Consider the following 27,474-nt stretch of genomic DNA (forward strand, 5'->3'; position numbering starts at 1 on the left):
GCAGACAGAATACTGTGTACATAATTAATAAATAAATAAATAAATAAATAAATAAATAAATAAATAAATAAATAAGTCTTTAAATGGATTTTAACTTGGTAGGTATGGCTTAGTCATGATGACAGACTCCTGTGTTCTGCAAATACACATAAGCCAACTGTGAGTTTGCCAGAAATTCCTTCTTCACATAGAAAACTTGAAGTACCAGCCAAAAGGACCATCACATCCTTGTTTTTCATACAAAAGAAAAAAGAAAAAACAAAAAAGCCATTGAATTTCAGAAAAAAAGGAGAACCAAGGCTTTGCATGTACAACACAAAAACCAGGTTATTCTACTGTGGTCTCCAAACTAAGATTCTTAGGAGGGACTCAGGTCAACTTCAGGGAGCTGAGACCTCTGGAGACCAATCAATGTGAATGTGAACTGAGCTCCAAACAACCCTAACTGACTGCTACCTACCATCTACAGTGAGACCAGAAATCACCACTGCTATCAACCAACTATGAGGTACAGATACACAAACATGTATGTGCCAACAGAGGTGTACCCACATACACAAAGGCCCACAGGCACAAGAGACACAGGTACGTGATTCACAAACACATTCAGATGTGTAAACAAGACACAGAGATGCATGTCCACAAAGGCCCAATCGCATATAACATGTGGCCACCTACATGAGTAATAGGGAGACTTGCCCTGAGTCAAGGAAGGGCCCCAGCATCTCACCTGCTGTGTAGCGTGCAAGTCCGTGGCCAGGCCTCTCACTTTCTCTGTGTGTCTGGCATGCCTTTTGATTCTCAAGCTCTCTTTTGCAGACTCAAGCTCCTCATCATGTTTCAGTTTCAGTTTTTCCAACTCACGTGTCAAAATCTCTTTGTGAGAAGAGTCCTTTTTCTGTAGCTCTTCCTCAAGCTCTGCTCGCAAAAGCTCCAAAGCCCTTCTGTGCTCATCCCGAAGAGCCTGAACATCGGCCAAGTAACAGGATTCCAACGCATCCAAGTTGGACAAATGTCGCATCTCCAAGGCGCGAATTTCAGCGCTGTGTTTGACCTGCAGTTCAGCCACGTGAGTCTCGAGAAGGACCTGCTGCTTGCTCTCCAGGGAGGTGAGCTGCTGGGCGAGCTCAGAGTGGTGCTTGCTCTCAAGCTCCGTCCTCAGGGCCTCAAGCTGCTGCTGGTGTCCCTGCTGCAGGAGCTGGAGCTCATGGATGTGCTTCTCCTGGGCATCTCGAAGGAAAGCATCTTGCTCCTTGGCAAACTTCTCCATTATCTCTTTGCGCTCTTCCAGAAACCTGAGGCAACACTCAAGGAGAACACAGGCAATAGGCACAGGGCCACACCGCACACAGCCCCTCGGAGCCACAAGATACAGTTCCCACAGAGACACGCCTGGGTCCTGGATCTGAACCTTCCCTAAGAGAAACCCAGGGGCCGTATGAAGCCTGAGTAACTCCAAGGCCAAGGGCCATGGAGTCACCAGTTCTTAAGACTGTGGGAAGACGCAGCACCCATATCTGTACACGCATCCCTACAGGAAGGACCTCCAACAGCAGGCTCAAACACAGGTCACCTGTGACAGCATTTAAGCCCAGACTTCTCTGTACCTTGACAGGGAAGACTATTAACCTAACAGGCCCACAAGGCAGTCCAAGGGGCCAGAGGAAGGAGGGCAGAAAGCCCAAGGGAAAAGGAAGCTGTAACTGAAGGAGAAGAGCTGATCCCACCTGTAAAACAGTGACCACCCAGACAGTGCTGAGGTCCCTGGCAGGGACAGGCGATGTTTCATGGTAAGCCTGTTAAGCTTACCTACACGAGCAGTGACTTGAGAGAGAGAGAGAGAGAGAGAGAGAGAGAGAGAGAGAGAGAGAGAGAGAGAGAGAGAGAGAGAGAGAGAGAGAGAGAGAGAGAGAGAGTGTGTGTGTGTGTGTGTGTGTGTGTGTGTGTGTGTGTCTATCCACATATGTACCACAAACACACATGCAGAGGCCAGAGGAGGGCACTAGGTATCTTTATTGATCTCTGTCTCATTCCCTTGAACCAGAGTTTCCCAATGAACCTGAACCAGCCTACTCTTAGCTAAGATGGCTGACCAGTGAGCCTCGGGGATTTATCCGCCTTCACTCCCAAGCAGTGGAGTTACAGGCATGTTTAGCCATGCCTAGCTTTTACACTGAGTGCTAGGGAGTCAAGTTCACAGTCTTTAATGCTTTCACAGCAAGCTCTTTTCCCCACTGAGCCATCTCCCGGGTCTAAGAGCTTTGACTTTCTCAGCCATGGGTCGCCCACAGGGTAGTTTGCTGCAGGAGTTCTATGAGACAGGAACTTGAAGGTCCCTGTGGAGTTGGAGATCTGACCCAGACAAGAATGGGTCACCTGAACTCTTTAGCACCCCTGATGCTGAGAGCTGGGAAAGGTGGAGAACGAGGTGGGGCCAAACCACCAGCAGATTCGACAGTCCCCTAAGTACACATCAGCCTCTACAGCCTGAGGACTGCGGGCTGCAGAAGAGCTGGCACAGGGGAGATGAACAGTCTGTTTATGTTCTAAATCTGCAACTTCAGGAAGTATGTGATTGAGAAGGAAAGGTTTGCCTTTAAAAACAACATGCTTAAATTGAAAAGACACACAAAACACTCATCTCAATGAAGGACATATCCACATAAGATCTCATAAGTGAGGTTTAAGATACTGTTACTGAGTGCTAGGTATGGTGGCAATGCCTTTAATCCCAGAACTTGGGAGGCAGAGGTAGGTAGATCTTGGTGCATTTGAGGCCAGCATGGTCTAAATAGTGAGTTCCAGGACAGCCAAGGCTACAGAGAAACCCTGTCTCAAAAAACCAACCAAACAAAAAGAGTCTGTCACTGAGAGAATGGAGAGATGGCTGAGGAGTTAAGGGCACTGGCTGCTCTTCCAGGACACAGGTTCAATTCCCTGCCCCCACATGGCAGCTCAAAAAGGTCTGTAACTCCAGTTCCTGAGGATCTGATGCCCTCTTCTGGCCTCCAGAGGTAGTAGTGCACAGACACACATATAGGCAGAACACAACCCATACACAGAAAATAATTTTTAAGAATTTAAATACATGAAAACGTTAACAAGAATAAAAAACAAAGTTCAGTTTATTGTAACAAAAATCTGTCACTGAAGTTTTAAAACACGCAAACAAGGAACACAAGCACAAATGGGCACCGTGTATCTATGGATAATCACAGCAGGCGGAAGGCTGGTGGAAGGATCGGGAGTCAGGCCACCCAGGGCTACACAGAGCATGAGGCCTTCAAAGCCTACACAAGAAGGCTGTGTCTCAAAATAAAGCCAGATATGGTGAGATGTACCTATATTACAGCATTTAAGAGGCTGAGGCTAGAGGACTGTAGTGTACCTTTCAGACAAGCTTGGGCAATAAAAGGAGACCACTTCTTAAAAACACAAAGGAAACAAGAATGAAGACACACAGGATGCATGCATGCTCATGTTCATGCAAGGCACTCAAGCTCCACAGAGTACGTGACCACGCTACTCCCAGCACACCTACTATGGAGCATAAGCGTTCTGGTGTAGTAGTAAAAATAGGATATAATACACCTTGTTCCACCTCCTTCCAGGTTCTCTACCCTACCAAGATCTACTCTGCACCCTCCTGGGTCCCTCTGAGCCTCTGCCAGCACTTTGGGCAGATGGCTCCACAGCAAACCCACCACTCCAGAACATCACCCACCTATTCTGGGCCATCATCAGCTGGAGGGCACAGTCTTCCTTCTCACGGAGGAGCATGACATGCTCCTCATCCTGGGCCACAAGGGGCTCCTGGCCACACTGGCTACAGGGCAGAACTTCATCTCTGGTGAGTTCTTGTTCCAGCTGCCTCAGGCGGCCCTGCTGTTCCATCAGAGATTTCTCCAGGTCCAAGATCTGGGCCGCCTGCTGGTCCTGCAGGTGCCTCATGCTAGACTCCCGAAGCTCAAATCTGTTTACTATGGACTGTTTCTCAGACTCAGCCTTTTCTCTTAGCTCAAGAAACATGGAGGTTAGTCTCTCTTCAGCTTCTCTCTTTAGGTGCTCGTGTGAATGCTCCCACTCTGCTTCCTTTCTTTGCAACTCCTGCATCAGTAGTTGAATCTTCTCCTCAGCTGTCTTCAGTTTTACCTGATGGTCTTCGACTAGACTGTGTCTGACCTATAAGACGACATGGTTTTATGTAAGAGGAAAGAAATTGGAGAATGCAATGACTCCCAGTGGACCCCTGAACATGGAGACCCAAGAGAGGCAAGTTCAAGTCACCCAATCTATAATAAATGAAATAATTCTAAAGGTCATTTAAATAGGAGGATAAATGAAAAAGCTGAGGACTGGCAGATACCTTAAATTTCACTAAAGAAGAAAATATGGAATAAACTCTACCATTAATAAGAAGCAAATTAATGTCAAAAAAGAATGTGAGAGTGATCACGGTTCTCCATCAAACTAAAGCCTATGTTCCTTTTTTCCGGTAATGAGTAAACAAATCTAGTCAGACCAACTTCTGAGTAGAACAGCAGACATGGCCCAAACTCAGGCTGACCCCAATTAATGCAGATGTAGAACGGGCTCTGAAAGCAGGCCGGCTAAAGCTGAAAGAACCGTCAAAACACTCATCCCAAATAGAGATGGCATGTGGACTCCGAGTTCATCAAGATAACTGCCTACTGAAACACAATTGCAAAACCCTATAGAATCCAATCTGACAAGATATTCCCTACAATATTCAGATGCAATACAAAACAAAACCAGAAAATGGGACCCGTGCTGAAGAGATAATACAATCAATTTCAAACAGTCCCAAGCTGGCAGATAATAGAAATCATCAGAACAGGGTTCAAACCAATACTTTAAACCCTGACCGAAACAACAAAACTTGTCACCAAAGACATTCCACTGCAGCAAGGATAGTAAGAATAAAGACGGAAAAAAAGACTTTAAATAAAAGAAAACCTGTGCAAAAGACCCCGAAAACTGGAAATGCTAAAGAAAATTCTAAAAATAAGGAAAAACGATGCACATATGGACTCAGACCCTCAGAAGGGAATGAAGTGCACCAGAAATGCTAAGAAAGCCCAAGACTATTATTTCCCATAATAGCTTTCAGTTTTCTCAATTTATTTGCGTTTGTTTCTGTTTTTATGTTTACTCTGAGATAGGGTCTCATAATTTAAGCCAGGATGGCCACAAACTTACTATATAGTCAGCAATGGCTTTGAACTCCTGACCACAGGACCCCCTCAGCCTCTGGAGTACTAGATACCGGGATGAAAGGTATACACTACCATACTCAGCTCCCTTAATTTCTTTCAAATACCTGCCTTTTCAAAGCAAATCTTATAACATTGTTATTGCTGAGGTAACAACATACACGGATTTTAACACCTAGGAAACTGAAGCACAAAAGATGAGAAAAAAGGAGCAGAGGAACATACAGAAAATTAATAATAAAATGGCAGACCTAAATCTAACCATATCAATAACTGCATTAAATGTTCATAAACTCAGAACTATAATTAAAAGGCAGAGATTATCAAAAGAAGTTAATATTTAACAATACAATCTACATGAAATACACTTTACATTCACTAACCAAAATGAAAAAGATACAAAAACACAAAGCTAAGAAAAGCACATGGTGCTTACCCAACATAGGGGCACACACCTGTAAGCCTAGCATTCCATAATTTAGCAAGACTGTTACGTCAGAACCTTTTTTAAATGAACATCAAGGTTGGCATGACTATATCAATAAAGACAGAAAATTGATTTTAAGGCAAAGAGAATCAGGAGATATTTCATTAATAATAAAAAGGTAAATCTTCCAGGAAGCTATAATCACAAACAAGTAAGTGTGTAACAGAACTTCAAAATGTTTAAAGCAAAAATTTAACAAAATTAGTATAGGAGAATTCCACACCCACTTATTATTGTTGTTGTTTGTTTTATTTTATTTTGTTTTGAGACAGGGTTTCTCTGTGAACCCTGACTGTCCTAGAACTCACTCTGTAGACCAGGCTGGCCTTAAACTCAATGATCTGCCTGTCTCTGCCTCAGGAGTACTGGGATTAAGGGCGTGTGCCACCATGCCTGGCCACATTCCTTTCCTAAACTGATTCTTCAGATAAAAATGTGAACAGGGAAACAAACATCTATTGTTTAAGAACCTGTCTTGAGTCCAGTGTCTAGGAAGGTCACAGGCCACAGACTACAGAACGCCAGCACATGAACTGGCTTGGGCAAGATGGTCCACCCAGCTTTCCACAAGGCTCTATTAGTTCTACCTTGTCCAAGTCCTTACCAGTTCCTTAATTGTAAAGGCAACTTGGTGATCAAACTTGAAGGCAAAAGACTCCTCTAAAGTTATTTTCTGATGAAGAATGAAAATCCAAAGTCATTCACAAAGAACAGAGGTGTGAGGAGCGCAGAAGGTCTGAGGGCAGACATGTTCTCAGACATGTTAAAAGTATGGTGAAGAGAGCACGACCTTAGTTAACATACAAGCAGCAAAAGACACAGAAGTACCAGTTCCCACTCCTTGAGCTGCACGGGCTGCATAAGGAAGCCCTTCTGTAACTTTGAAGAGGCTGACATTTTCCATTCTGGCCATGCCCATAATGGTACAACAATGACTGTCTCAAACTCACAAATACCTAGGGGGAGGCTCGGTATCTGAACAATCACCGTGAAGGATGTGAAGAATCTGGACATACTTTGAAGACAGAGGCATGAAGATCAGAAGATTGCCGGTGCCTTTCCTAGGATCCATGAGGATGTCTGACCATTTCCTTAAGGAGCCAAACTGGCTCTGCCCTTGGGTACCAGACCTGAACAAAGCTTTCTGGACACCCCACTTGCATTTCTTTCCTCAAGCATCTGGTGCACACACTCCTACAGCAATACCATACATAGTTCGGGGTGTCCTGAGGACCGCCTTGTGCACACAGACCACAAGCCTTCCGAAAGAATACAGAGCCTTGCTGAGGGTCACTACTCACGCTCTCCAGGTCTTCTTTCAGGTGGGTCTCGTGCTGAAGTTTCTCCTGCAAGTTTCTGTTTTCTATTTTTAAGAGTTCAATTTCTTCCTTGAGCTCAGTCTGAAGAAGTGAAAGTTGAACCTTGTGTTCTGCTTCCAAAGTCAGGATTCTGGCAGCCACCTGAGCATCGACCTCCAAAGCCATGTCCTGCGCATACTGAAGACGTACTTGTGCAAGCTCTTGAGGAACAAGGAAGAGGGAAGAGCATCATCGGCTGTGTCAATCCACAGGCAGGCACCAACAGAATGGCAGCAACCAAACTTCAGAGTTTGATCTAACGGGACACCCCAGCTTTGAACACCCGGTGCAGACTTGATCGAGACAGGGGAGGAACCAGGTCGTCAGTGTCCTCTTTGCAGAGTACAACCCTGGCCTACCCTTAGCTGTGGCATTCCCTGGGGTCTACACAGCATACACCTAGGTAGCCCAAGGTATTTCTTAAGGTCAGGCATGATGTGCAACCTGCTGCTGGTCACTCAGAATGAGCCCTGTGCCCAGCATCAGACACACAGGGACAGGCACAGGTTATTCAAGGTTATTCAGCATCGGAACTGAGCCTCAGCTGAGGCACCTTGGAGGTGAGTGTACGAGGTGGGCACACGGACTCCTCTAAATCAGGCCTGGATCTCCTCTACAGAAGAAGCAAACAAAGGCACAAGCCCTCCCTGGGTTTGGAGCAAGAATAAGTCGTGTTACAGAGACTGCATGCTCACAAGCAGCACAAATGACAGAACATGTCGTCCCTGGCACAGCAAGGACAAGAGCAGCAAGGGACAGGTGTGTATGCTGTGCTGGTCCCTGGCTCGTAAGTGGGACTATGGCCCTCTCACCCTGCCCTGTCCAATGATGGATGAATGGAGCTCCAGGGCAAGGCAGGCTTTCATGTCACACGACAGCAGTGTAGACACTGATCCCACCACTGCCTGAGCCCAGGCCCTCAGCCTGGCTTCCTCACCTCCCCTGAAGGCGGACCACTGTGCCCAGGAGGCTGAAGAGCAATGGAGACCTCTGTCACTGTGTTTCACACCAGCTGCCCTCTACTGCCCCCCGCCCCTCTAGAATCACTGGGAATGAATCCAGACCTGTGGGACCACCCCTCTAAGATAACCAGAGTCTTCCTATGCTACTACCCCTCATGCTCCCCGGGCAACCCACAGCCTTGGTCTGACCGGCTGAGCCATCGTGCTGGGCCAGAAGCAGCAGAGCAGAGGCTAACATCGGCTCCCCTGGGTGAGCAAGTCTCTCCCTGAAAGTGAGCTGTCCATTCCTACGCCTAGTGTGCAGCAGCTCCCTGAGACCCAGCCCTGGCTGGAGAAGACCATCTCTGTAGACAGAGCAAGGCCAGGCCTGGCCTCTCCTAACTCAGCCCTATCCCACAGCACTCGCTCAGGGATGAATCCTCACAGCAAGCGTCTATAGTACACTGTGGCAGGTTCATGGTCTTCATATGGATACCACTAACTCCAGCTGAAGCAGCCACATGTCCGGGCGCTCAGTGGGCATAAGACACGAGGAAGGCACTGTCCCAAGACACTCCCCAGGAACTGGCATTGGGAGGAAAATAAGGAGCCTCGGGGGCAGATAGGACACACCTTGGCTGTGCTGGTCAGAGAGTACAGGTGGGAGCCTCTCCTGTTCGGCTTCCTCGGGCCTCAGGTGGAAGCTGTGAGACCTGTCCTCCTCCAGCTGGAAATCGAGGGAAGAGTCCAACACATCTGCTTCACGCCTGGGGTCTTCTTCCAGTCCTGCTTGTAAACTGGTCGAGTTCTCCTAAAGGACCACACAGGACAGGTGACTCACTGAGCCCCATCACCCTGGTCTCTGTCACTACTCTTGAGACACTCCCTGCTGTGTTCAAAGGAAAACAAAAACCCAGCTAGATTCACTAGACCACACAACTGATCCTGGCACAGACACGCCACAGTACTCCTTCCCATCCACCACTGTCCAGACCAGATTCTAGGACCCACAGAAGCAGTGGCTACAGCCCGAGGACAGCACGCACAAGAGGCCATGGCAGCAAGTAGAAGCCACCCTACCCGTGGGTTTTCCCTCACAGTTAGGTGTCTACAGGATCTCATGGGCTCCCTTTATTGATGTCCACTCCACTGTCCGTTGGTGGCACCTCTCCTCCTACCTTAGAGTTCAATTGTCCCTGCCCTCGGTATCTCTCCTGTGTCCAGTCTCACATCTTAAGCCTAGGCCTCTCTCAAACTCTGTACTTCTGTGATACATCACCCAATAATGACTCTACCGATGCCTACCATTCAGAGCACTGGCCCAAGTCAGTTCAAAGCAGCACGGAGGGCCATTTTAGTAGGCCCTCCACAGCCTGATCAGAGTTCTCCGAAAGTCTCTTCTCTCTTGCTTACCTCCCAGGGTTAGCCTGCCTGCCTGCCTGCCTGCCCAAAAGTTCAGCTCATTACTTCAATCACTCTTTGCCCTCATAGGCGTTTTTTCCTGCAGCCTCAGACCTCAGGTCCTGTGTCAGCCTCAGTCTCAAATCAGTACCTTCCTGCAGCCGACCCTCACGTCTCTCAGGAGAGCCTGCTCTGGCCTGAGGTCTCTGGCGACCGCCCCTGGGGGCCGTCACTGCCACTTCTCTGTTTCAGACATACCATGAGCCACAGGGAGGTAGGATAGGCCTCCACACTTCCTGATTCCAACTTCTATGGCATCCTCTCTGCCTCTGAACATCCCTCTCAGAGCCCGATTCTGGACTTGTTCAGAGGTGGGGCAAGGACACAGACCCTACAAAAAGGAAGAGGCAACCCAAGTGGACCTCTAGTTGCTGCCAAGCCCCCAGCCCTAAGAACAGGCTCTGCCCCTGCAGGTTCAGAGCACTCTTGCATCATGACAGAATGGATGGATCAGCATATACTGAAAATGTAGCCATTGAACCCATTTTCCTCAAAACTTACCAAAAAAAAAAGTCATCACCCTGAATTTCTACTGAGCCAAAATTACGTTTTAAAACAAGACTTACATTCTCATTGTTCTAGAATGAGCATCGTGAAACTGATGACACAGATTTGGCCCTGTGACAGTAAGTAGACGTGGGACAGTGTTGTCCACTGAGGGTAAACAAGGGATAAGCGAGCAGGGTGAAGTTACGGAGGAGCCCTCGGCCCACTCTGAGGAAAGAGATGTCAGGCCCAATAAGCAAAAGCACGGAAAACACCCATCAGAGGACAAAGGTGAACAGTGCTAGAAATACTCAAACCAGAGGGAGGAGCAAAGAGACGCAATACAGTCATAATACGTGGAATAATAGTTGATACACAAGTGAGAAGATATTCAACTTCATGAATAACCACAGAAATGCGCACGCAAGAGACAGTCTCTCAGACAAGGAGCATGCACATTTTGGTGATATCCACTACGCAGCTATGGTGGACCAGTCAGGAAAACTGCAGAGGACTGTGGCCTGTCAACATTTTACATCACACTTAGGTGCATTTATTTATTAATCAGACATAGAGCCCATCTTTTGTATCTCTACACCTTCCTGACACATAACTGTAAGGAAAATGTTACTGATGAACGTATGAAAGGCAAAAGCAGAGAAGAGCGGTGAGCAATGTCAAGTCATGCTGGCAGATGGAGACCCTGCAGCTGGGACGCCCAGGAAAGAGAAGGAAGGACCAAGGCCAGGATGGATGCTCAGGGCGGACAGGAAGGCCTCAGACTAGGAAAGGCGGGCTCAGAGCAGAGTCTACCAAGTGGACAGCGTCCACCAAGTGGACAGCACACTCCTTCCTTGCATACACCAAGGTCCCAGGCACAGAAGCAGAGAGCTGTGTGCGCGCATCAGGGAGTGGTTTCCTCCTGCTCCTTTCCCGAGGAAACAAAGGTAGCAGAAGCCCCCACTAGGGGGCAAAAGAACCTTCAATGGAGGAGTCCAACGACCCTAGGAATGCCATCAATGCCACCAGTCCCCTTAGTGCATCGCTGAGCTAGTACACAGAGCTTACTCGGACACATGGGATTCACAGGACACATGAAGGCAAGTGGTCATAGGTCACCAACATGCACAGGGAACACCCGCCTTCAACACCAAACAGAGACCCGGACAGACAGGAAATAGAAACAAGGCAGAATGCAGACAGCTTTAAGCACTAAAGAGAGGCCAGAGATGGCTCAGCAGGTGAACACGCTTACCACCTTACCCTGAACTCACATGGTGAAGAGAGATCTGACCCTCATAAAACAGACCTCTGACCTCCACACATAAGATCAAAATGGTTGTAAGTTTACCTGAAATCTGGCAAAGTGAAAACAAACAAAACCACCTACCCAGAAAACAGAATCTACACAGCTATGGGATGAATGAGAAAACCTAAGAACGCTGGGCTTTGTTCCAAAGTCGGTCATGAAGCTCCCAAGAGCTAAAGATGACAGGAAACAGAGGCCAATGAACAGTCCGACCAGACAGAATACCCATGAAAGGAGAACCTGAAACTCAGAGGCCTCACCTTCCACCTAGCATGAAAAAGAGTACATGCAGGGTGTGAGTTCTCACACCCCAGAAAATTAACAAGAGCCACAGGATGCAGCCACACCAATGGGGTACAGAACGGAACATAGAGGAGCTCTGTCACATTTACCAGAGCAAGGAGAAACCAGTTATTCATAGCAAAAATCATATCAAGGGCTGGAAAACCCTGTTATATGTTGAGCTGTGTCTCCCTCCCAAGTTCAAATGCTGTATCGAGTCCTAATCTCCAGGACCTGAGGATAGGACTGTTTAAGATGGGGTGTGTAAGGGTGAGTAAAGCAGAAGGAATTGGAGCAGGCCATAATCCATGCTGATGACATCTTTATAAGGACATGAGATGAAGGGCCTGGAGATATAACCCCGTTTATATTGAGCACTTGTCTAACATATATTACATGACAAATGTAAGATTTGATCCCCAGAACTGCATAAAACCAAGTGTTACAATGCACACCTGTAATCCTAACACTTTGGAGATAAAGGCAAGAAAATCAAAAGATGAAGAGATGATGATCAATGAGATCAGGACAGACGGACAGGGACACGGGGACACACGGACACACACACACACACACACACACACGGACACACACACACACACACACAAGAACTGGGGAAAAAACTCCATTTGCAAGTCAAGAAGCAGCATCCCACAAAGGACCAAGCTGTACCACTTTGATCTTGGATGTTATCTTTAAGTCCCGAGTCGAGTCCATGATTTGTCATAGCAGCCTCAAGCCAACTACAGCATCACAGAGAGCAATCACTCACAGCCATTCATATCAAAAGCTGGTGCCACACAAGGCGGGGCACGCCTGCAGCCAGGACAGGGCTGTGCTGAAGACTGCACTGCTCAGTACAGCAGGCTCTGGGGCTGTTGGAACATCAGGGAATAACCATCAGGCGACCTCAGGGCACAGCCACATGCGAATGTTCAACAGCTGCATGTGCTGAAGGCCGCTGCTTGGTCTGCAGTCAGGGAAGGCTCCATCAGCCCTGTTTGGCTAGTGCTATCCCAGAGGCTCAAAATAACAGAGATAAAAACATGGTGACAGTTCAGGAGCAAACAGAGACTAGTGAAAAGATACCTAACATGTAACTAGGAACAAAACAGTTCCAGAAGACAGCAAGATGGCTCAGCAGGTGGGGATGCTTGTTGCCAGGCCTGACAACCTGGTTTCTATCTGTGGGACCCACATGCTCACAGAAGAGCAAAATCACACTCACATAAATTGTCCTCTGACCTCCACAGGCATTCTGTGGTGTACACACACACACACACACACACACACACACACACGCACACGCACACGCACACGCACAAACAGATGTTTAAAAAAAAAAAACCAACAAGCTAGCTAGCTCCACATCTGTCAGAATGTCAACGCTGAGGCTGACAGGTGTGCAGGGTGGCAGAGGAAGGCCCATGTCAGCTGGGAAATGAGACAGACGGAAGCCAGCAGGACTGTGGAGGAAGGACACGGCAGCCCCAGACTCTGTCCTTCCCCCTCAGACAAGCCAGGATGCACACGTGAGGTGACAGTGGTGTTCTGAAGACGGAAAATCAAGTTCTCCTTTGTGTGAGGAGGCCACAAGGACAGAACAACAGGTTTTATGAGGTGAAAGACAGCCGATTTCTAACGTAAAGATGAAGGACTCTCAACCTTCTCTCAGACTCAGAACACACAGCCTGTCACCTGCAGCTGCTCAAGCTGAAGATCAGGCGGGTCAGGCTGCTCCTTTGTTTCTCTGCCAGATGTCTCCTCTGGAAACACACAGGACAAACTAAAGAGAGAAGACACGTATAAAAGCTTTAGTGCGCTGGGCTTGGTGGCACATACCTTGAGTTCCAGCACTCAGGAGGCAGAGGCAGGCAAATCTCTGTGAGTGCAAGGCCAGCCTGGGCTACACAGTGAACTCCAGGACAGCCAGGGCTACACATTGAGACCCTTTCTCAAAAACAAAAATAAAATAACAAGAAAGGCTTTGGGGGCTAGAGGGATGGCTCAGTGGTTAAAAGCACTGGTTGCTCTTGCAAAGAACCTGAGTTCAGTTCCCAGCACCCACACAGTGGCTCACAGCCATCTGGAGTTCCGAGGGAGCCAACACCTTCTTGTGACTTCCATGGGTATGTGGTACACATACACACATGCGGGCAAAACATTCATACACATAAATAAACATTTAAATTGTTCTAAATAAGCCGGGTGGTGGTGGTGGCGGTGGCGGCGGCGGCGCACGCCATTAATCCCAGCACTCGGGAGGCAGAGCCAGGCGGATCTCTGTGAGTTCCAGGCCAGCCTGGTCTACAGAGTGAGATCCAGGAGAGGCACCAAAACTACAGAGAAACCCTGACTCAAAAAAACAAAAAAAAAAAAAAGGAAAAAATTTTTAAAGAAAATAGAAGCTTTACTGCACCCTTTTCTTGCCCATCGTGTCCCTGGGCCCAACCAACCACACAGAGGTAGGTAAGGCGTCTAGTTAAGGACCAGATGATGCTGGGTCTGAACGCTGCTTAGCCAGGGCTATAACACAGGAGACTGAGACCGAACCACAGGGCTCCATGCTGGCTCTACTGGGCTTGATGTGGTGGTGCACACCTTTAATTTCACTACTAGGGAAGCAGAGGCAGGCCAGCCAAGGCAACAACGAACCAAAACAACAACAACACCCCCCTCCCCCCCCCCCCCCTCTGCTGTACTCCATTAGTATGAGATCACAACCAGAGGAGGTGCACACTTAGCCCAAGGCCCCTCCACCTTTCAGAAAGTCACTGAACAGGAACAACGTCTCCTTTACCTGATTTTGGCAGACTCCAGAGAATCCTCCCTGGCCTCCTGCAGCCGCTGTTGGAACAAGGTCAGGTCTTCTTGGTATGTCTTCTCAGCATCCCTCAACTTCTTCTCAAAATAGACCCTCAGGTGCTCCAGTTCCGCCTCGTGCTGGGTTCTCTCCTGCTGCTGCTGCTGCGCGAAGTCTGACCTCAGGTGCTCCAGCTCCTCCAGGTGAGAGTCTCGGGCCAGCAGCGGCTCCCAGGACCCTTCATCGGGAGGAATACGTAAGCACCCCGGAGTGAAACACGCAAAGCAGGAAACAGCAAGGCCCTGAGCAGACTCTGAGAAGGGCCTACCCCTCATGAGTAGGTAAAAGCCTCCTGCCTCACGGCCCGTTCAGCATTTCGGGAACCCCTTAAAGAGCCAAGCGACTGGGAACCAGAGCAAGTGGCTATGGCAAGAAGCATGGTCCCAGCAAGGACTATGCCTTGTTACCATCTCAATGACTCTAGAAACAGCTGGAGCAAGGACAGAGCATCCCATACTTTCTTGGAGCTCATATTTTTGAGGCTATCAAAGTGATAATTTTCTGCACAGCCACAAAGACCACATGCCTGCAACTCAGCAAATGCTACCAACTAGGTCAAGGTGTGTTATATTTGTTTATGTTGCATTTGTTTAATTATGCAAAGGTGTGTTGCTGTTTCATCTTGCCTGCCTAAGGCACCTGACTGGTCATATAAAAAGCTGAAGAGCCAATAGCTAGGCATTAGAGGGACAGGTGGGGCTGGCAGGCAAGAAAATAAGTAGGAAGAATCTAGGCTCCAGAGAAGAAAGAGAAGAGAATGGGGAGAAAGAGAGGGAGACGCCTAGGGCCAGCCAGCTAGGCAGCCACCAGCCAGCAGACACGGAGTAGGACGTACAAAAAGAAAGGTAAAAAGCCCAGAGGCTAAACATAGATGAAGAGGAACAGATTAAAAAGTCACAAGAGCTAGCAAGAAACAAGAATAAGATAAAGCTGAGCACTCATAACTAATAATAAGTCTCTGTGTCATGATTTGAGAGCTAGTTGGTGGCCCAAAAGAAAGCCTGCTACAAACTAGTCTATGGCAACCACTAACAAACAATGTAGAGTGACTAGTTATAACCCCAAAGGTTTTATATCAAAGTTCTCTGAAGGATGAAGTCCCATGGAAGAACATGCTAGCTCTATCAGCTCACCTATTCTCTAGTCTCTAGTAACAGAAGGACCCTAAGAGAATGGCATGCTGGCTGCAATATCTGGCCTCCCTTGCCATCACCCGACAAAGGGTAACTGGCCAAATGTCTCTTTCTGGTCCTTTCTCATAACTGTTCCTTGATCCAATCAACATTTATCCTCAAGGGCAATGTGCAGTCTTAAAGGCTGTTTACAGATGAACACCAAGAAAAGAGTGTCAGGGGGTGGGGTGGGGATTTAGCTCAGTGATAGACTGCTTGCCTACTGGGTTCGATCCTCAGCTCTGGGGAAGAAAAAAAAAAAAAAAGAAAAGAAAAGAGTGTCAGTTGGGACAAGGCTGCTGGGACCTGAACTGGACCTAGCCATCTCTACCCTTAGACACAGGTGACTCTGCCTGCTCTCTGAGTGGCTACACAGAGACGTTCCTGACACAAAAAGAGAGAACTGAGACCGGGGTCTGCAAGGGAGCTCGACTCTGTGGAAGGATGAGACTGGAGAAGCCTCCAGCAAAAGCAGCCACAGTTGCTGGACCCTGGGGACTCAGCTGTTACCTCACAAAACTGGAGCTAGAGTCACAGGATCCACATATCAGTGAGCAGAAAGACCCCGTTTCAGAGTCTGAAAGCCTGCTAAAAATCACCCTGCTGTCAGATCATCACCCAGTAACATTGCCAGGTAAGGCCGACACATGAAGGACACTCTACACCAGAAGAACCTGCACCATCAGGGGCAGAGTCATGTGATCACCACTCAGCGGATGTGCTGGGGGACAAAACAAAACAAAACCTATAAAACCCTTCTCTATATACAAATCTCCTTTCCTTTTTTAAGGATTTATTCTTATTTTATGTATATGAGTGTATGTATGTATGTGTATGCAGTATGTATGTGTATGCAGTGCCCACAAAGGCCAGCAGAGGACATCAGATTCCCTAAACTGGAATTACATACGGTTGTGAACTGCCATGAAGGTGCTGGGAACTAAGGATGTGTTCTCTGCAAGAGCAGCAAACACATTCCAGTGTCAAAATCTCCATCTATATACAAAGCATATATCATCTTCAAGATGTATAAGCAAGTTCACAAGTTTGTGTTCTTCCTCCCTCCCCCTCTCTCCCTTTCCCCCTCTTCCTCTCTTTTCCCTCCCCTCTCCTCTCTCTCATTAGGAAACTCTATGGTTCAACAATCAAAAGTCACAGTTTCAGGGCTAAGATTTGACCAGTGGTACAGCCCTTGCTAAGAATGTGCAAGGCCCTAGGTTCTACACACCACCTCAAAAATAAATGAATGAATGAATGAATGAATGAATAGATAAAGAAAGAAAGAAATGGAAATCTGCACAGCTTAGCTTTGAAGGATCTAAACATCCCACAAAATTCCTCACCATTCAGTTCCTCTCTGTTGCTTTTCACAGACTCAAGCTGGGACCAGAGGCGCCTGATTTCTTCTTGGGACTGAGCCTTTAGTTCTTCATAGGATGTCTGAAGAGTCTCTAACTGTGAAGAAGAAAAACGTTCACGTGGGAAGCAAGGGAGATGAACAGACAGCACGTGAGGCTCTGTACTGCTGCTGCTGTCTCTGAAAACACTGCCTGAGGGTCTCACATCTCACAAGGAAGCATGAAATACATAGAGTAAGAGCTCGCTTGGATCCTGAACCTACAGCTGCGGCTCAAAAGACAGAAAAAGCAACAACCAAAACAAAGCAGTATGAACAACTTCCACCAAACAAGGCCAAGATAAAAAACAACAGCGCACCTTTGTGGTGCGCGCCTTTAATCCCAGCACTGGGGAGGCAGAGCCAGGTGGATCTTTGTGAGTTCGAGGCCAGCCTGGTCTACAGAGCGAGATCCAGGAAAGGCGCAAAGCTACACAGATAAACCCTGTCTTGAAAAACAAAACAAAACAAAACAAAAACAAAAAACAAAAAACAAAAACAAAAACAAAAAAACGGCGCTGCACGCACTGTCATCCCAGCTATTAAAGACTCAGAAGCAGAAAAATCACTTGAGCTGAGCAATTCAGGGCCAACGTGGCCAACAAAGCAACACTGTTTCAAAAATAAAAATTAAAAACAATGAGTTTGTTCACAGTGCAACTTCAAACCCGGCCATGCCCTAGGAACAGCATGCCTACCTGCCTATTGACCTGGACTACCTTTGTGTTCTATATCACCTACCCCATGTGTACACACTGTAAAACCATAGGTACCCACTTCGAGCACGACAGGATCACTTGGATCACTTGGAAACTGCTCGTGGAACTCCAAGGCAAAGATTCCAATGGGTTCCACTCCATAGTTATCTGGAGGAGTTTCAGAAAACAGCATGAACTACATACCTATCCTACACAAAATAAGGTGTCCCCATTTCACATTAATGAAGTAGGTTCCCCCTAACCTTTTGACACTAAACGTGTATAAACCACTGCAAAGAGTTCACACATCTACACAGCACAATTATTTCCTAATTGTGGAATTAATCTTCAGGTGGTGGAAACAAAGATGATGTCACCAGGACCAAGGCCAAAGTGAAGACCTGGTTCACCTCCAGTTTCCACACAAAGGCCTCTACCAGCTGATGGCTGTACCCAGCAGGAGCCTGAGTGGCCGGCCACTTCTATCAGCCTCACCAGCATGAAGACTTGCCAATACCCCAGAGAAAGAAAGAAAATAACTAATGACTGAGACTACTGTTTGACACCATGTACTTTGGACCCATGACTCAGAATGTTCCAACTGGATCTGACAAAAGCCTCCTTCCTGAGAACTAGCTTTCACAGTTCTAGAAGACGCCACACAAGCTGCCAATGTGGGGAAGCAAGCAACAATCCTTCCCAGCTGTGACACCTATGAATCACAATTAGCAGCCCCCCAAGGTGAACTCCTAAAGGTACAGTAGTGGTGCTCAGACCTTGGCGGTAACCAACAGCTCTCTAATTGAACATAAGACCTTCTCAACAGGAGGGAAAACACGCCTGCTACTAGAAACCTAGTCAACTACCTGGGCTGGTGAGGTCCTGGATTTCAGAGGAAACCCTACCACCACCACTTTACAAGGCCAGCATAATTCCTAACTGCATTCTAAATATTTATCCGTACACTCACAGATCAGTGTCTCTCCCGTTCCCCCATTCGAAGAAGCTTCTCCTTCCCGCAGAGACCATCACAGAAAACCACAACGGGTCCAAATACAGATGACTGATTTGCAGGGTACCCAGCACCAATAGATATGTCTACAAACACAACTCCTACACCTGAGGGAGGCTCAGAGACCATTGCAGAAGAGGGGGCAGAGAGACTGTAAGAGCCAGGAAGAGCAGGAAGTCTGCTGCGAAACTGTGTCTCCTAGAAATGACAGGGAAGCTTCACTTTCAATGTCTCATGAATATGACTTCCTAAACAAGATCCCAACCATGACAACCCTGATAGACATGGAAGGCCACACTACTAGACAAAAAAACTATAGGCAACTAATGACTACTGAGAGCTTCAGAATTATGAGACCCTTAATTATTCAATATCAAGTTGTCAGCCCTGAAATATAAGCAATGCTAAACAGACTCAGTAGGAGATTAATATATATATATATTACGTGTGTTATATAACAATTATAATCAAAGAAGAGGAGACCATACATTTGAGAGGGATTAAGGGGGATTAGGAGGACTTGGGGGGGATTAGAGGGAAGAAAGGGGAGGGTAAAAATGATGATATATTTTAATTAACACTTTTAAAGCTACTTTTTAAAAATTAGTATTATCTGCACAGAGTCTGGTTTTTGTGCCTTCCTTTCATGGACATGTGCTCCTGTTCCAGCCCGGGTCAGCTTTTCTCTCTAAGCCAGGATATATATTTCCAATAATCAGTGGGGAGGCCCCAGGCCAGGGCTAAATAGCTGGTCAGGAAGGCTGGGTTGAAGGACGATCTTCATGTGTCCACAGCTCCATGGTCAAATACAAAAAGAGAAGGCCTTTGCAGGCTCTGGGTTACAGTAAGATTGGCACTGACTGTGAGGTGGGCCTGCCCTGTCAATGGGTATGTGAGGTCAGGGTAGGTTCAACACCCAAGACTGGTCTTGGCATGAGGAGGGTACAGGCCCTGGAGCACCATGAGGGCCAGACAGGCCTCCTAAAGCCTTTAGGGTTCAACACTTCGTCTTCTCGGGTCTGTAAATCTCTGCACACACCACTGCAAACTTCAGCTTCTGGCTTATTTTTCCCTAATTTCTTGAGCTGACAGTTTGAGTCTTGGGTTGGGTAAATGAAAACACTTGAGGCCTCGGAGTAGGACCTTCCCAAATTCGTGTGTGACTTGTCATATTTCACAAGGGAAAAGAGCTTGAGAAATGTTTTTGGTTACCCTGTTTTTAGAAATTTCCTGCTTACTAAAGTATAGTCAGAGAATATGGCCTTATGTTCCTAGTGTTCAGAATCTTTATCTCAGGAACCTGTGTAACATATTTTCTGAATTCAAGATTGAACTTTATTTCATGGGCCTGGCAGACTCTATGCCTTATGTCTCATTAAGTCCTTCCAAACAAACTCAGGACTTAAGCTTCAGTAGACATCAACTGAACTTCAAACCCTTCTAGGACTTCTCTAATAAACCAAATAGCCAGGGGTAGGGACTGGCTTCGTATAGAAAAGGTCAGCTATTCAAGCATGGGAACCTGAGTTCAGATCCGCACCATCTATGTAAAAAGTTGGGTGTACTCTCGGCCTTAGCGCCATCTTCCTTGCAACTTCTGCGCCATGGAGTGCAGTGGAGGAAGAAGAGAATGTATAGGCTGAAGCGCAAGAGAAGGGAGATGAGGCAGAGGTCTGAGTAAACCAGCCTGGGCACCGAGGGAGGCTGAGGGAGCAGAAGCAGGGGCGCTGAAGGCCAAGACGCTGGCACAAGCTATTGGCCTACATGCTACTGTCGGTAGGTCTCAATGGACCTGGACATCACCGTCTGCTCCCAGAGACCACCTGAGAGTTGACTGCCTTTGTTACAACCCAAACAGTCCCGCTGGCCCTCCACCCTGGACCTATGGCACTCTGGACCAGTTCTGTTCTCACTTGTGTCCAAGTGTAATGCGTGTAGAATAAGACATCTTTCTCACTGTCTCAGCTTAAGAATCAAAAGAAACAAAGCTGAGTGGAAACAGAGTATTTGTGGCAGACCGGCGCCACTTTTACGACCCAGGTTACTCTTGAGTAGGGGGAAGTAAGAAGTATTAGCTAGAAAGAGAGACCTAGACGACAAGAGGAAAGACAGAAACACAGGATAGCCTCGGGAGGGCCCGGGTCTCAACTCGCCAGCCCTGAACTTCATTCCAAAGGGCTTTTGATGGCAATGCCAAAGGGAGGTGCAAAGGACCTCCTCCTTGCTAGGTATAGCCAAGTGTAGACCCTTCCAAACACTTGATACTCAGACCCGTGGTCCACTCATCCTCTTTATGCAGTCCTGCTGGGCAAAGTCACCAGGAAATCCAGATGGGCTCCAACAAGTACTGTAACACCAGTGCTGGGGTAACAGAGACAGGAAGACTCTGACGGTTTGCCAGCCAGCCAGTCTAGCCAATCAGTGAGCTCAAGGTTCAGTGAGGGATCCTGTCTCAGAAGTAAGATGGAGTGCAATAGAGACACCTGACATCAACCTCTGCGTACACGTGAACAGCCACACGTACCCATGTCCGCACCTACAAATGCCCAAACACACATACCCCATTCCCACATACAATCAAACAACCAAGAAGAAGTTACATTTTTGCCTACCTCCAACTCTTTTTCTTTTTCCTTTTCTCTGAATTTCAACTCTAGATCTTGTAAATACTGGCAATGCTCTGACTGCAGGTCTTCCTGTAACTTCTTGACAGCTGCCTGGTGCTGAGTCTCCAGGTTCTTCAGGGAAACTAGAAAGCAACACAGAGGTCACCTAGCTTACGACAAGATGATGCTTCCTCTTCAGCAGCAGTTCTGATCGGCATTTCCTATCAAACCCACAGTTCACACATGGACTATTGTGCCCACCACATTCCATCCTGGGCAGCCCGGAAGGTCTGAACACGGGGATATAGCAATGGCACAAACAGAGGCAAAGCTGAGCAGGCTCCATCTGCAGACCACCGCAGGAACCAGCTTGTTCTTCCCATGGAGGGGAGGGAGATGCACACAGGCCCAGACAAGAAGATACCATCTCAACTCACAAGAATCACTGTTACAATAACATCTAGAGTATCAAAAGTGAGCAGCTACATTCTACTGCTTCAGTAATAATTTAGTAATTGAATACAGAAGAGGGATCTATGAAACAGAGGCGGGGCAGTCAGCCTGCAGCCGTAACACCTGGGTACTCATGACCTCATGTCCTCAGCAGCTTGCACTGGAAAGCAGGGGTGGGAAAGGCAAGTCCAATTGCAAGGGTGTTCACTCTAGCACCACAGCAAACACTCAGCCCCGCAGACATGCTCACTGTAAACAGGGGCTCACCTTCAGCCTCTTGTTTGGCTTGAAAGATCTTCTCCAACTCAGCCCTCTGTTCCGATAATTCTTTCTGAAACTGGTTTTGCAAACCCTCCATTTCCAACTGGTGCTTTGCAGACAATTCTTTGCGGAGATTTTCCAAACATAACTCCCTTTCAGATTCCCAATCTTGCTTCAGAGTCTAATTTAAAAAGAAAAAGTAGATTGTGGTCCAATCAATCTCTGAATGTTAGGTATCTCATAAAATCACCCTTGGGTTGGGGATTTAGCTCAGTGGTAGAGCGCTTGCTTAGCAAGCGCAAGGCCCTGAGTTCGATCCCCAGCTTAAAAAAAAAAAATATATATATATATATATCACCCTCAAAGGCTCTTGAACCCATCTTCCTACAAGAGGCCAATGACAACTTCACTAGCACCTAGGTGCGTCCACCACACTCATACCTCTGGCTATACCTCCCCCACCCAGATATAAGTCCATGAAGATGGAGAAGGGGTCCAGAACACTAGGTAAAAGGGTAGCTGGGAAGTTTCACATTTCAGGAATCAGCTCAGACAGAAAAATAAGCCTGCTAAAAAACACAGTTAACAAAGAATTCACTTTCTACCAGCACATTCCAATTCCTTTGGACTGATTTTGTCTGCATCAAGGTGAGAGGCAGTTAAGTGGAATGTGAAAGTCAAATAGTATACACATGAACTGTATTTCCAATCAACTACACACCTCTATCATCTGGACATTTTTCTCCATTTCTGAACGTAACTTCTCCTTCAGCTCAGCTGCAAGACAAACATAACAAGTTGCTCAGACCAGAGTCTCAACCTTCTCCATGACCTTATCACCCAGGAGACATGGGAATCTAGTACCTGCTATTTACTCATGAGAGTTTACATTGCACATGGAACAACAAGACGTCCAGAAGATAGTTAGTTAAAGTAAGAAATGTATTCACATCAAAATAAAGAATATTGAAATTCCCAGTCACTCAGGTTCTCCTGAGAATACAGCTGAAGATCAGCTACTGGGGTCCCCATCACCGACACCTCCAAACCCATGCCAACCACCCAACAAGAGAACTGCGGGGTGTTTTATTTAGTTCATGTGCCCACTGTGCCAGGGTCAAAGTAAGGTACTGGGTATTAAGACATGAGAAACTGTCCTATGATCCAACAGCTCCCAACTCAAGCAGGAGAAGCACAAGCCGATAGGTTCCAGCAGTGCCTCGGGAGCTGATGAGGCTCCTAGGGAGAGCCAGATGTAAAGATCGGGAAGGGTAGGACCGGGAAGCAGAGCAGGGACAGGAGGCATGGTGCTACACCCCAGGGCGTCACTGAGTCCTCTGCTTTCTTCCCCTAGGGACAGCAGGCCTAACCAGGAGACCACAGAGAAGAGCAGCCTCTGCAACTGGAATGAAAAGCATGAACGATCTTACATTGAAAGAGAGAAGAAAACACGAACATGCATTCATTTTGTTTCAAAGTGCCTAAACAAACAGAAGGCATCGGGAAGAGAAAACTGGTCTTTCATGCTAAAGGGAGAGTCAGGCAGGGGAAGAGGCTTTCTCCAGCAGAGCCACAGCTAGAAATGATGCTTCTGTTTGTCACAAGGAAGCTGGAGAGGCAAGCCGAAAAGTAAGCTCGCCCAGTAGGCAGTAAGCCCTCTTTCCAAGTAATGAATGCTCTCAACTTCTGCTATGGAGATGTCTTCAGGACTTAGAAAGTACACGCAGACTATGTGACATGGGACTAATACTCAATAAAGCTGATATTTATTTTTTCAAAAATGTGGGGCTGAAGAGAAAGCTCAACAGTTAAGACCATTGGGTGCTCTTCCAGAGGACCTGGGTTCAACTCCCAGGACACACATGGTAGCTCAGAACCACCTGTGATTCCAGTTCTGACCTCTTCTGACCTCCACAGGCACCAGGGATACATGTGGTTCACAGACATACATGCAGGCAAAACACCCATACACACAAAATATAATTAACTAACTAAAAGGGAAAGGTCCACTGTGGGCTGGCCTATGGGCAGTAGACAGTAGACTAAGGGTGTATTTGACCCAGCATGCAGACCTGCAACATCATCACATCTAAGGTGAATAGCCATGCCAAACCCAAGCACTGCCCAGCCAGCAACACAGACCCAGTCAAGTTTCCTTGTGCTTGAAGGGGCCTGGGTCCCAACACTATCAAGGACTGGCCGACACAGAGGAACCCCTGGATGGCCCACCTCCCGCCCGAGCGATAAAAACAGGACCATGAACTTAAGTAAAAGTGATTTGGAAATTCAGCAGGCTGTTTCAAACGTGTGTGTGTGTGTGTGTGTGTGTGTGTGTGTGTGTGTGTGTGTGTATTTGTGTGGGGGAGGGGGGCGGGGGTCGTCTGGAAAGATGACTCATCTGGTAAAGGTTAGGCTACAACCAGAAAAAGCGTGCTGTACTTGCGCAGTACCTGTTTCTTGTCCGCAGCGGAGCACCACTGCTTCCTTCTCCCGGGCATGCTGCTCTCGCATCAGCTCCAGTTCACACTGCTGCCTGCTCTGCAGCAGCGCCAGCTCCTGTGCCCGCCGGCCATTGAGCATCTCCCGCAGCTCCTTCAACGCGGTCTCCTTTTCCTTCTGCAGGTTGGCCTGCGTCAGCTCTAGCTGTGCTGTGTGCATGTGATTCAGGCTCAGGCGCAGAGCTTCGAGCTCAAGGCTGTGGGCTGTCTGCAGGCAGAGAGGAACCAGGCCTGATGAGATCCAGGCCAGAAACCGGGGAGGTAAAGGCCACACCAAGCAGAAATGGCAAGAAAAACAAAAACAAAAAAAGACAAAGAAGAAAAGGGAGCATGTGACACAAGAAGGATGCCATCCCATCTCCGTGCTAAAACACTATGACCGTCAGCAAGCCCAGAAAAGGCATCTCTTACACATCACAGCCGTGACAGACTCCCAGCCCCAGGTGTCCACACATGACCCTCCATTTGCTTGGGGAATGGACTCACAGAGACAATGTGGAGATAACAAAACAGAAGAGGAGACAGCTAGCCACAGCCCCCACCTCTCTACTTTGGAATGAGTCTCTCCCACCTGCAACCATCCCCAGCAACCAGGACCCACTGCGCCCTGTTAAGAACGGCAGAACACAGGCTACGACCCCGTGAAGGCTGAGGGTCACAGCCAGGCCGAGCAGATCACCTGGGGTGGCTGCGGCTCCTGCTGCTGCTGTAGTTGCTCTGCCTGCAGGCCAGTCTCATCCAGTTCACAGTCTTCTTGTTCCTGGAGAAGCAAAGAAGGTAGCCTAGAGACTTCACACAAGAAAACAGTGTCTAAGAAATGAGTAATACACCAGAGAACTAAAAAGATAGTACATGATTAGTCGCAGAGCATTATTCGTGACAGACAGTTGAGAAACAGCCTGTGATAGATGGATACATCAACAAAACAGCACACAGTTGTCTCTTGGCGTCTTCAGAAATGGGCAAAATAGTTCAGGATTTTCACGTGACCTACTTATATCCTCCAAAACAAATCATTTCCAGGTGTCTCTCTAGGTTACTTGTGACACCTAACAATATCAGGGCTATGTAAACAGTTTTGTTGTGTTGTTTGGAAAAGAAAAAAAAAAATGTGTGCCCATTCAATACAAATGCAATTTTTTCCAAATATTTCAATCTACATTTGGTTGAATCTGTTGATACGGAAAGCTGATTTCACTACAATGAAATATTACAGAGCTACAGAGGAAAAATACTAACACATACTACAATATGGGCAAACTGTGAAAACATGCCACCTGAAAGACAGACAGAGTTCTAGGGAAAGACAGGATGACCTTGAGTCCAAGGCCGCCCTGGGCTACATAGCTTGGACCAGGACAGGCTGTACAGCTGGACTCAACCTATAAATTAGAAGGAAAGCTAAGCACAGCACCCACCTGCAACCTCAGCACTCTGGAGCTGAGGCAGGGGGCTGCTCACTCTCAAAGCCAGCCAAACCCTGACTCAGTACCAAAACAAAGAGGACCTTGGAGCGCCGGCACGAAGGTAAGCGTGCTATCCCTGGGATCTATGAAAAAGGCATACAGCAGCTCACATCTGTAACGCCAACAGCTGCGTAGGACAGGAAGCTCACGTAGACGGCACAGCAGCAGAAACAAGAGCGACAGCGTCCCCCAAAGGTGGAAAGACAGAATGGCTCCTGAAAAGCCGTCCTCTGACCTCCACACACTGAGCCATGGCACACACATGCTCTCCCAAGCCCCGGGGCCCCAGAAAATCTTGTTTTGTTTTGTTTTTTGAGGGTTTCTCACAGAGATTTGCTTGCCTCTGCCTCCAGAGTGCTGGGATTAAAGGTGTATACCACCACCACCATCCTACCCTACCCCCAGCACATTTTTTTAATAGTACTGAGGATGAGGAAAAGAATTACCTCAAGGAATTTTTTTTTTTTTTTAAGCAAACTGGAAAGCAACCAGAAATCTAACAACCTGAATGAGAAGTCTAGCAAAGAGAAGAGATGTGGGCTTAGGAAGAAAAGTTAAAAGACTAAACAGTGACTAGAGTGATGACTTAGCAGCTAAGGGCACTCGTTCTTGCAGAGGAGCTGGGTTCAATTCCCAACAGCCACCTGGCAACTTGCAATCATCCACAAATCCAGGGGATCCAATGCCCTCTCCAAACCTCCACGGGCACCAGGCATGAGCGTGGTGCACAGACATACATGAAAGCAAAACATTCATACACATAAAATTAATAAATAGAAGGTGGGACAGTGGCCCACATCTTTAATCCCAGCACTTAGGAGGCAAAAGCCAGCAAGTCTCTATGAGTTCAAGAACAGCCTGGGCTACATAGAGCATTCTGAGACATCCAGGGCTACATAGAGAGACCATAATCTCAAAAGAAAAGAAAAAAAAAATGCTCTTGGAAATGTGAGGGAAGAAGAACCCTTCTACTTTGTTGGTGAGAATATAAATTAGCACTTATGCAAATCGGTATGGAGGGTCTCCAAAGAAAACTACAGCTATGCAACTCCTAGGTACATACCCATAGGACCCATGGTCAACATACAAACAACAGAGGTGCCTGGACACCCTTACTTATGGTAGTACTATTTACAATAGTCAAAACGTCCATCAACAAATGAATGAAGAAAACGTGGTGTATACACACATGGTGGAGTTTCATTCATCAATGAAGAATACAATTCTGTTTTCAGAAAAATGGAGAGCATCATACTAAATATTAAGTGAAATTAAGTCAGACCCAGAAGGAAAAACATGCCTGTTTTCTATATGGACTCTATATTAAACTTTAAAAATACAGGAGAAGGCTGGGCGGTGGTAGCACATCCCTGTAATCCCAGCACTTGGGAGGCAGAGGCAGGCGGATCTCTGTGAGTTCGAGGCCAGCCTGGGCTACAGAGTGAGTTCTAAGACAGCGGGGGCTACACAAGAAAACCTGTCTCAAAACAA

The 27,474-nt window shown here is 47.3% G+C and overlaps 1 protein-coding gene across 2 annotated transcripts in view; it reads right to left on the reverse strand.

Annotated features, from left to right (window-relative positions):
* Pcnt (pericentrin) overlaps positions 1-27,474 on the reverse strand; it is a 104,624-nt gene that overhangs the window by 72,022 nt on the left and 5,128 nt on the right. For both annotated transcript variants that reach the window (XM_036167324.1, XM_036167323.1), the window contains exons 3-14: positions 25,197-25,277; positions 24,470-24,725; positions 22,741-22,796; positions 22,026-22,200; positions 21,312-21,448; positions 16,937-17,048; positions 14,359-14,599; positions 13,257-13,344; positions 8,654-8,831; positions 7,023-7,240; positions 3,725-4,182; positions 731-1,295 (exon numbers count right to left, since the gene is read on the reverse strand). In XM_036167324.1, the coding sequence (XP_036023217.1) occupies positions 731-1,295; positions 3,725-4,182; positions 7,023-7,240; positions 8,654-8,831; positions 13,257-13,344; positions 14,359-14,599; positions 16,937-17,048; positions 21,312-21,448; positions 22,026-22,200; positions 22,741-22,796; positions 24,470-24,725; positions 25,197-25,277 (2,565 nt within the window). The remainder of the gene's footprint in view (positions 1-730; positions 1,296-3,724; positions 4,183-7,022; positions 7,241-8,653; positions 8,832-13,256; positions 13,345-14,358; positions 14,600-16,936; positions 17,049-21,311; positions 21,449-22,025; positions 22,201-22,740; positions 22,797-24,469; positions 24,726-25,196; positions 25,278-27,474) is intronic.

Source organism: Onychomys torridus, chromosome 18, assembly GCF_903995425.1.
Source record: "Onychomys torridus chromosome 18, mOncTor1.1, whole genome shotgun sequence".
Classification (NCBI taxonomy): Eukaryota; Metazoa; Chordata; class Mammalia; order Rodentia; family Cricetidae; genus Onychomys; species Onychomys torridus.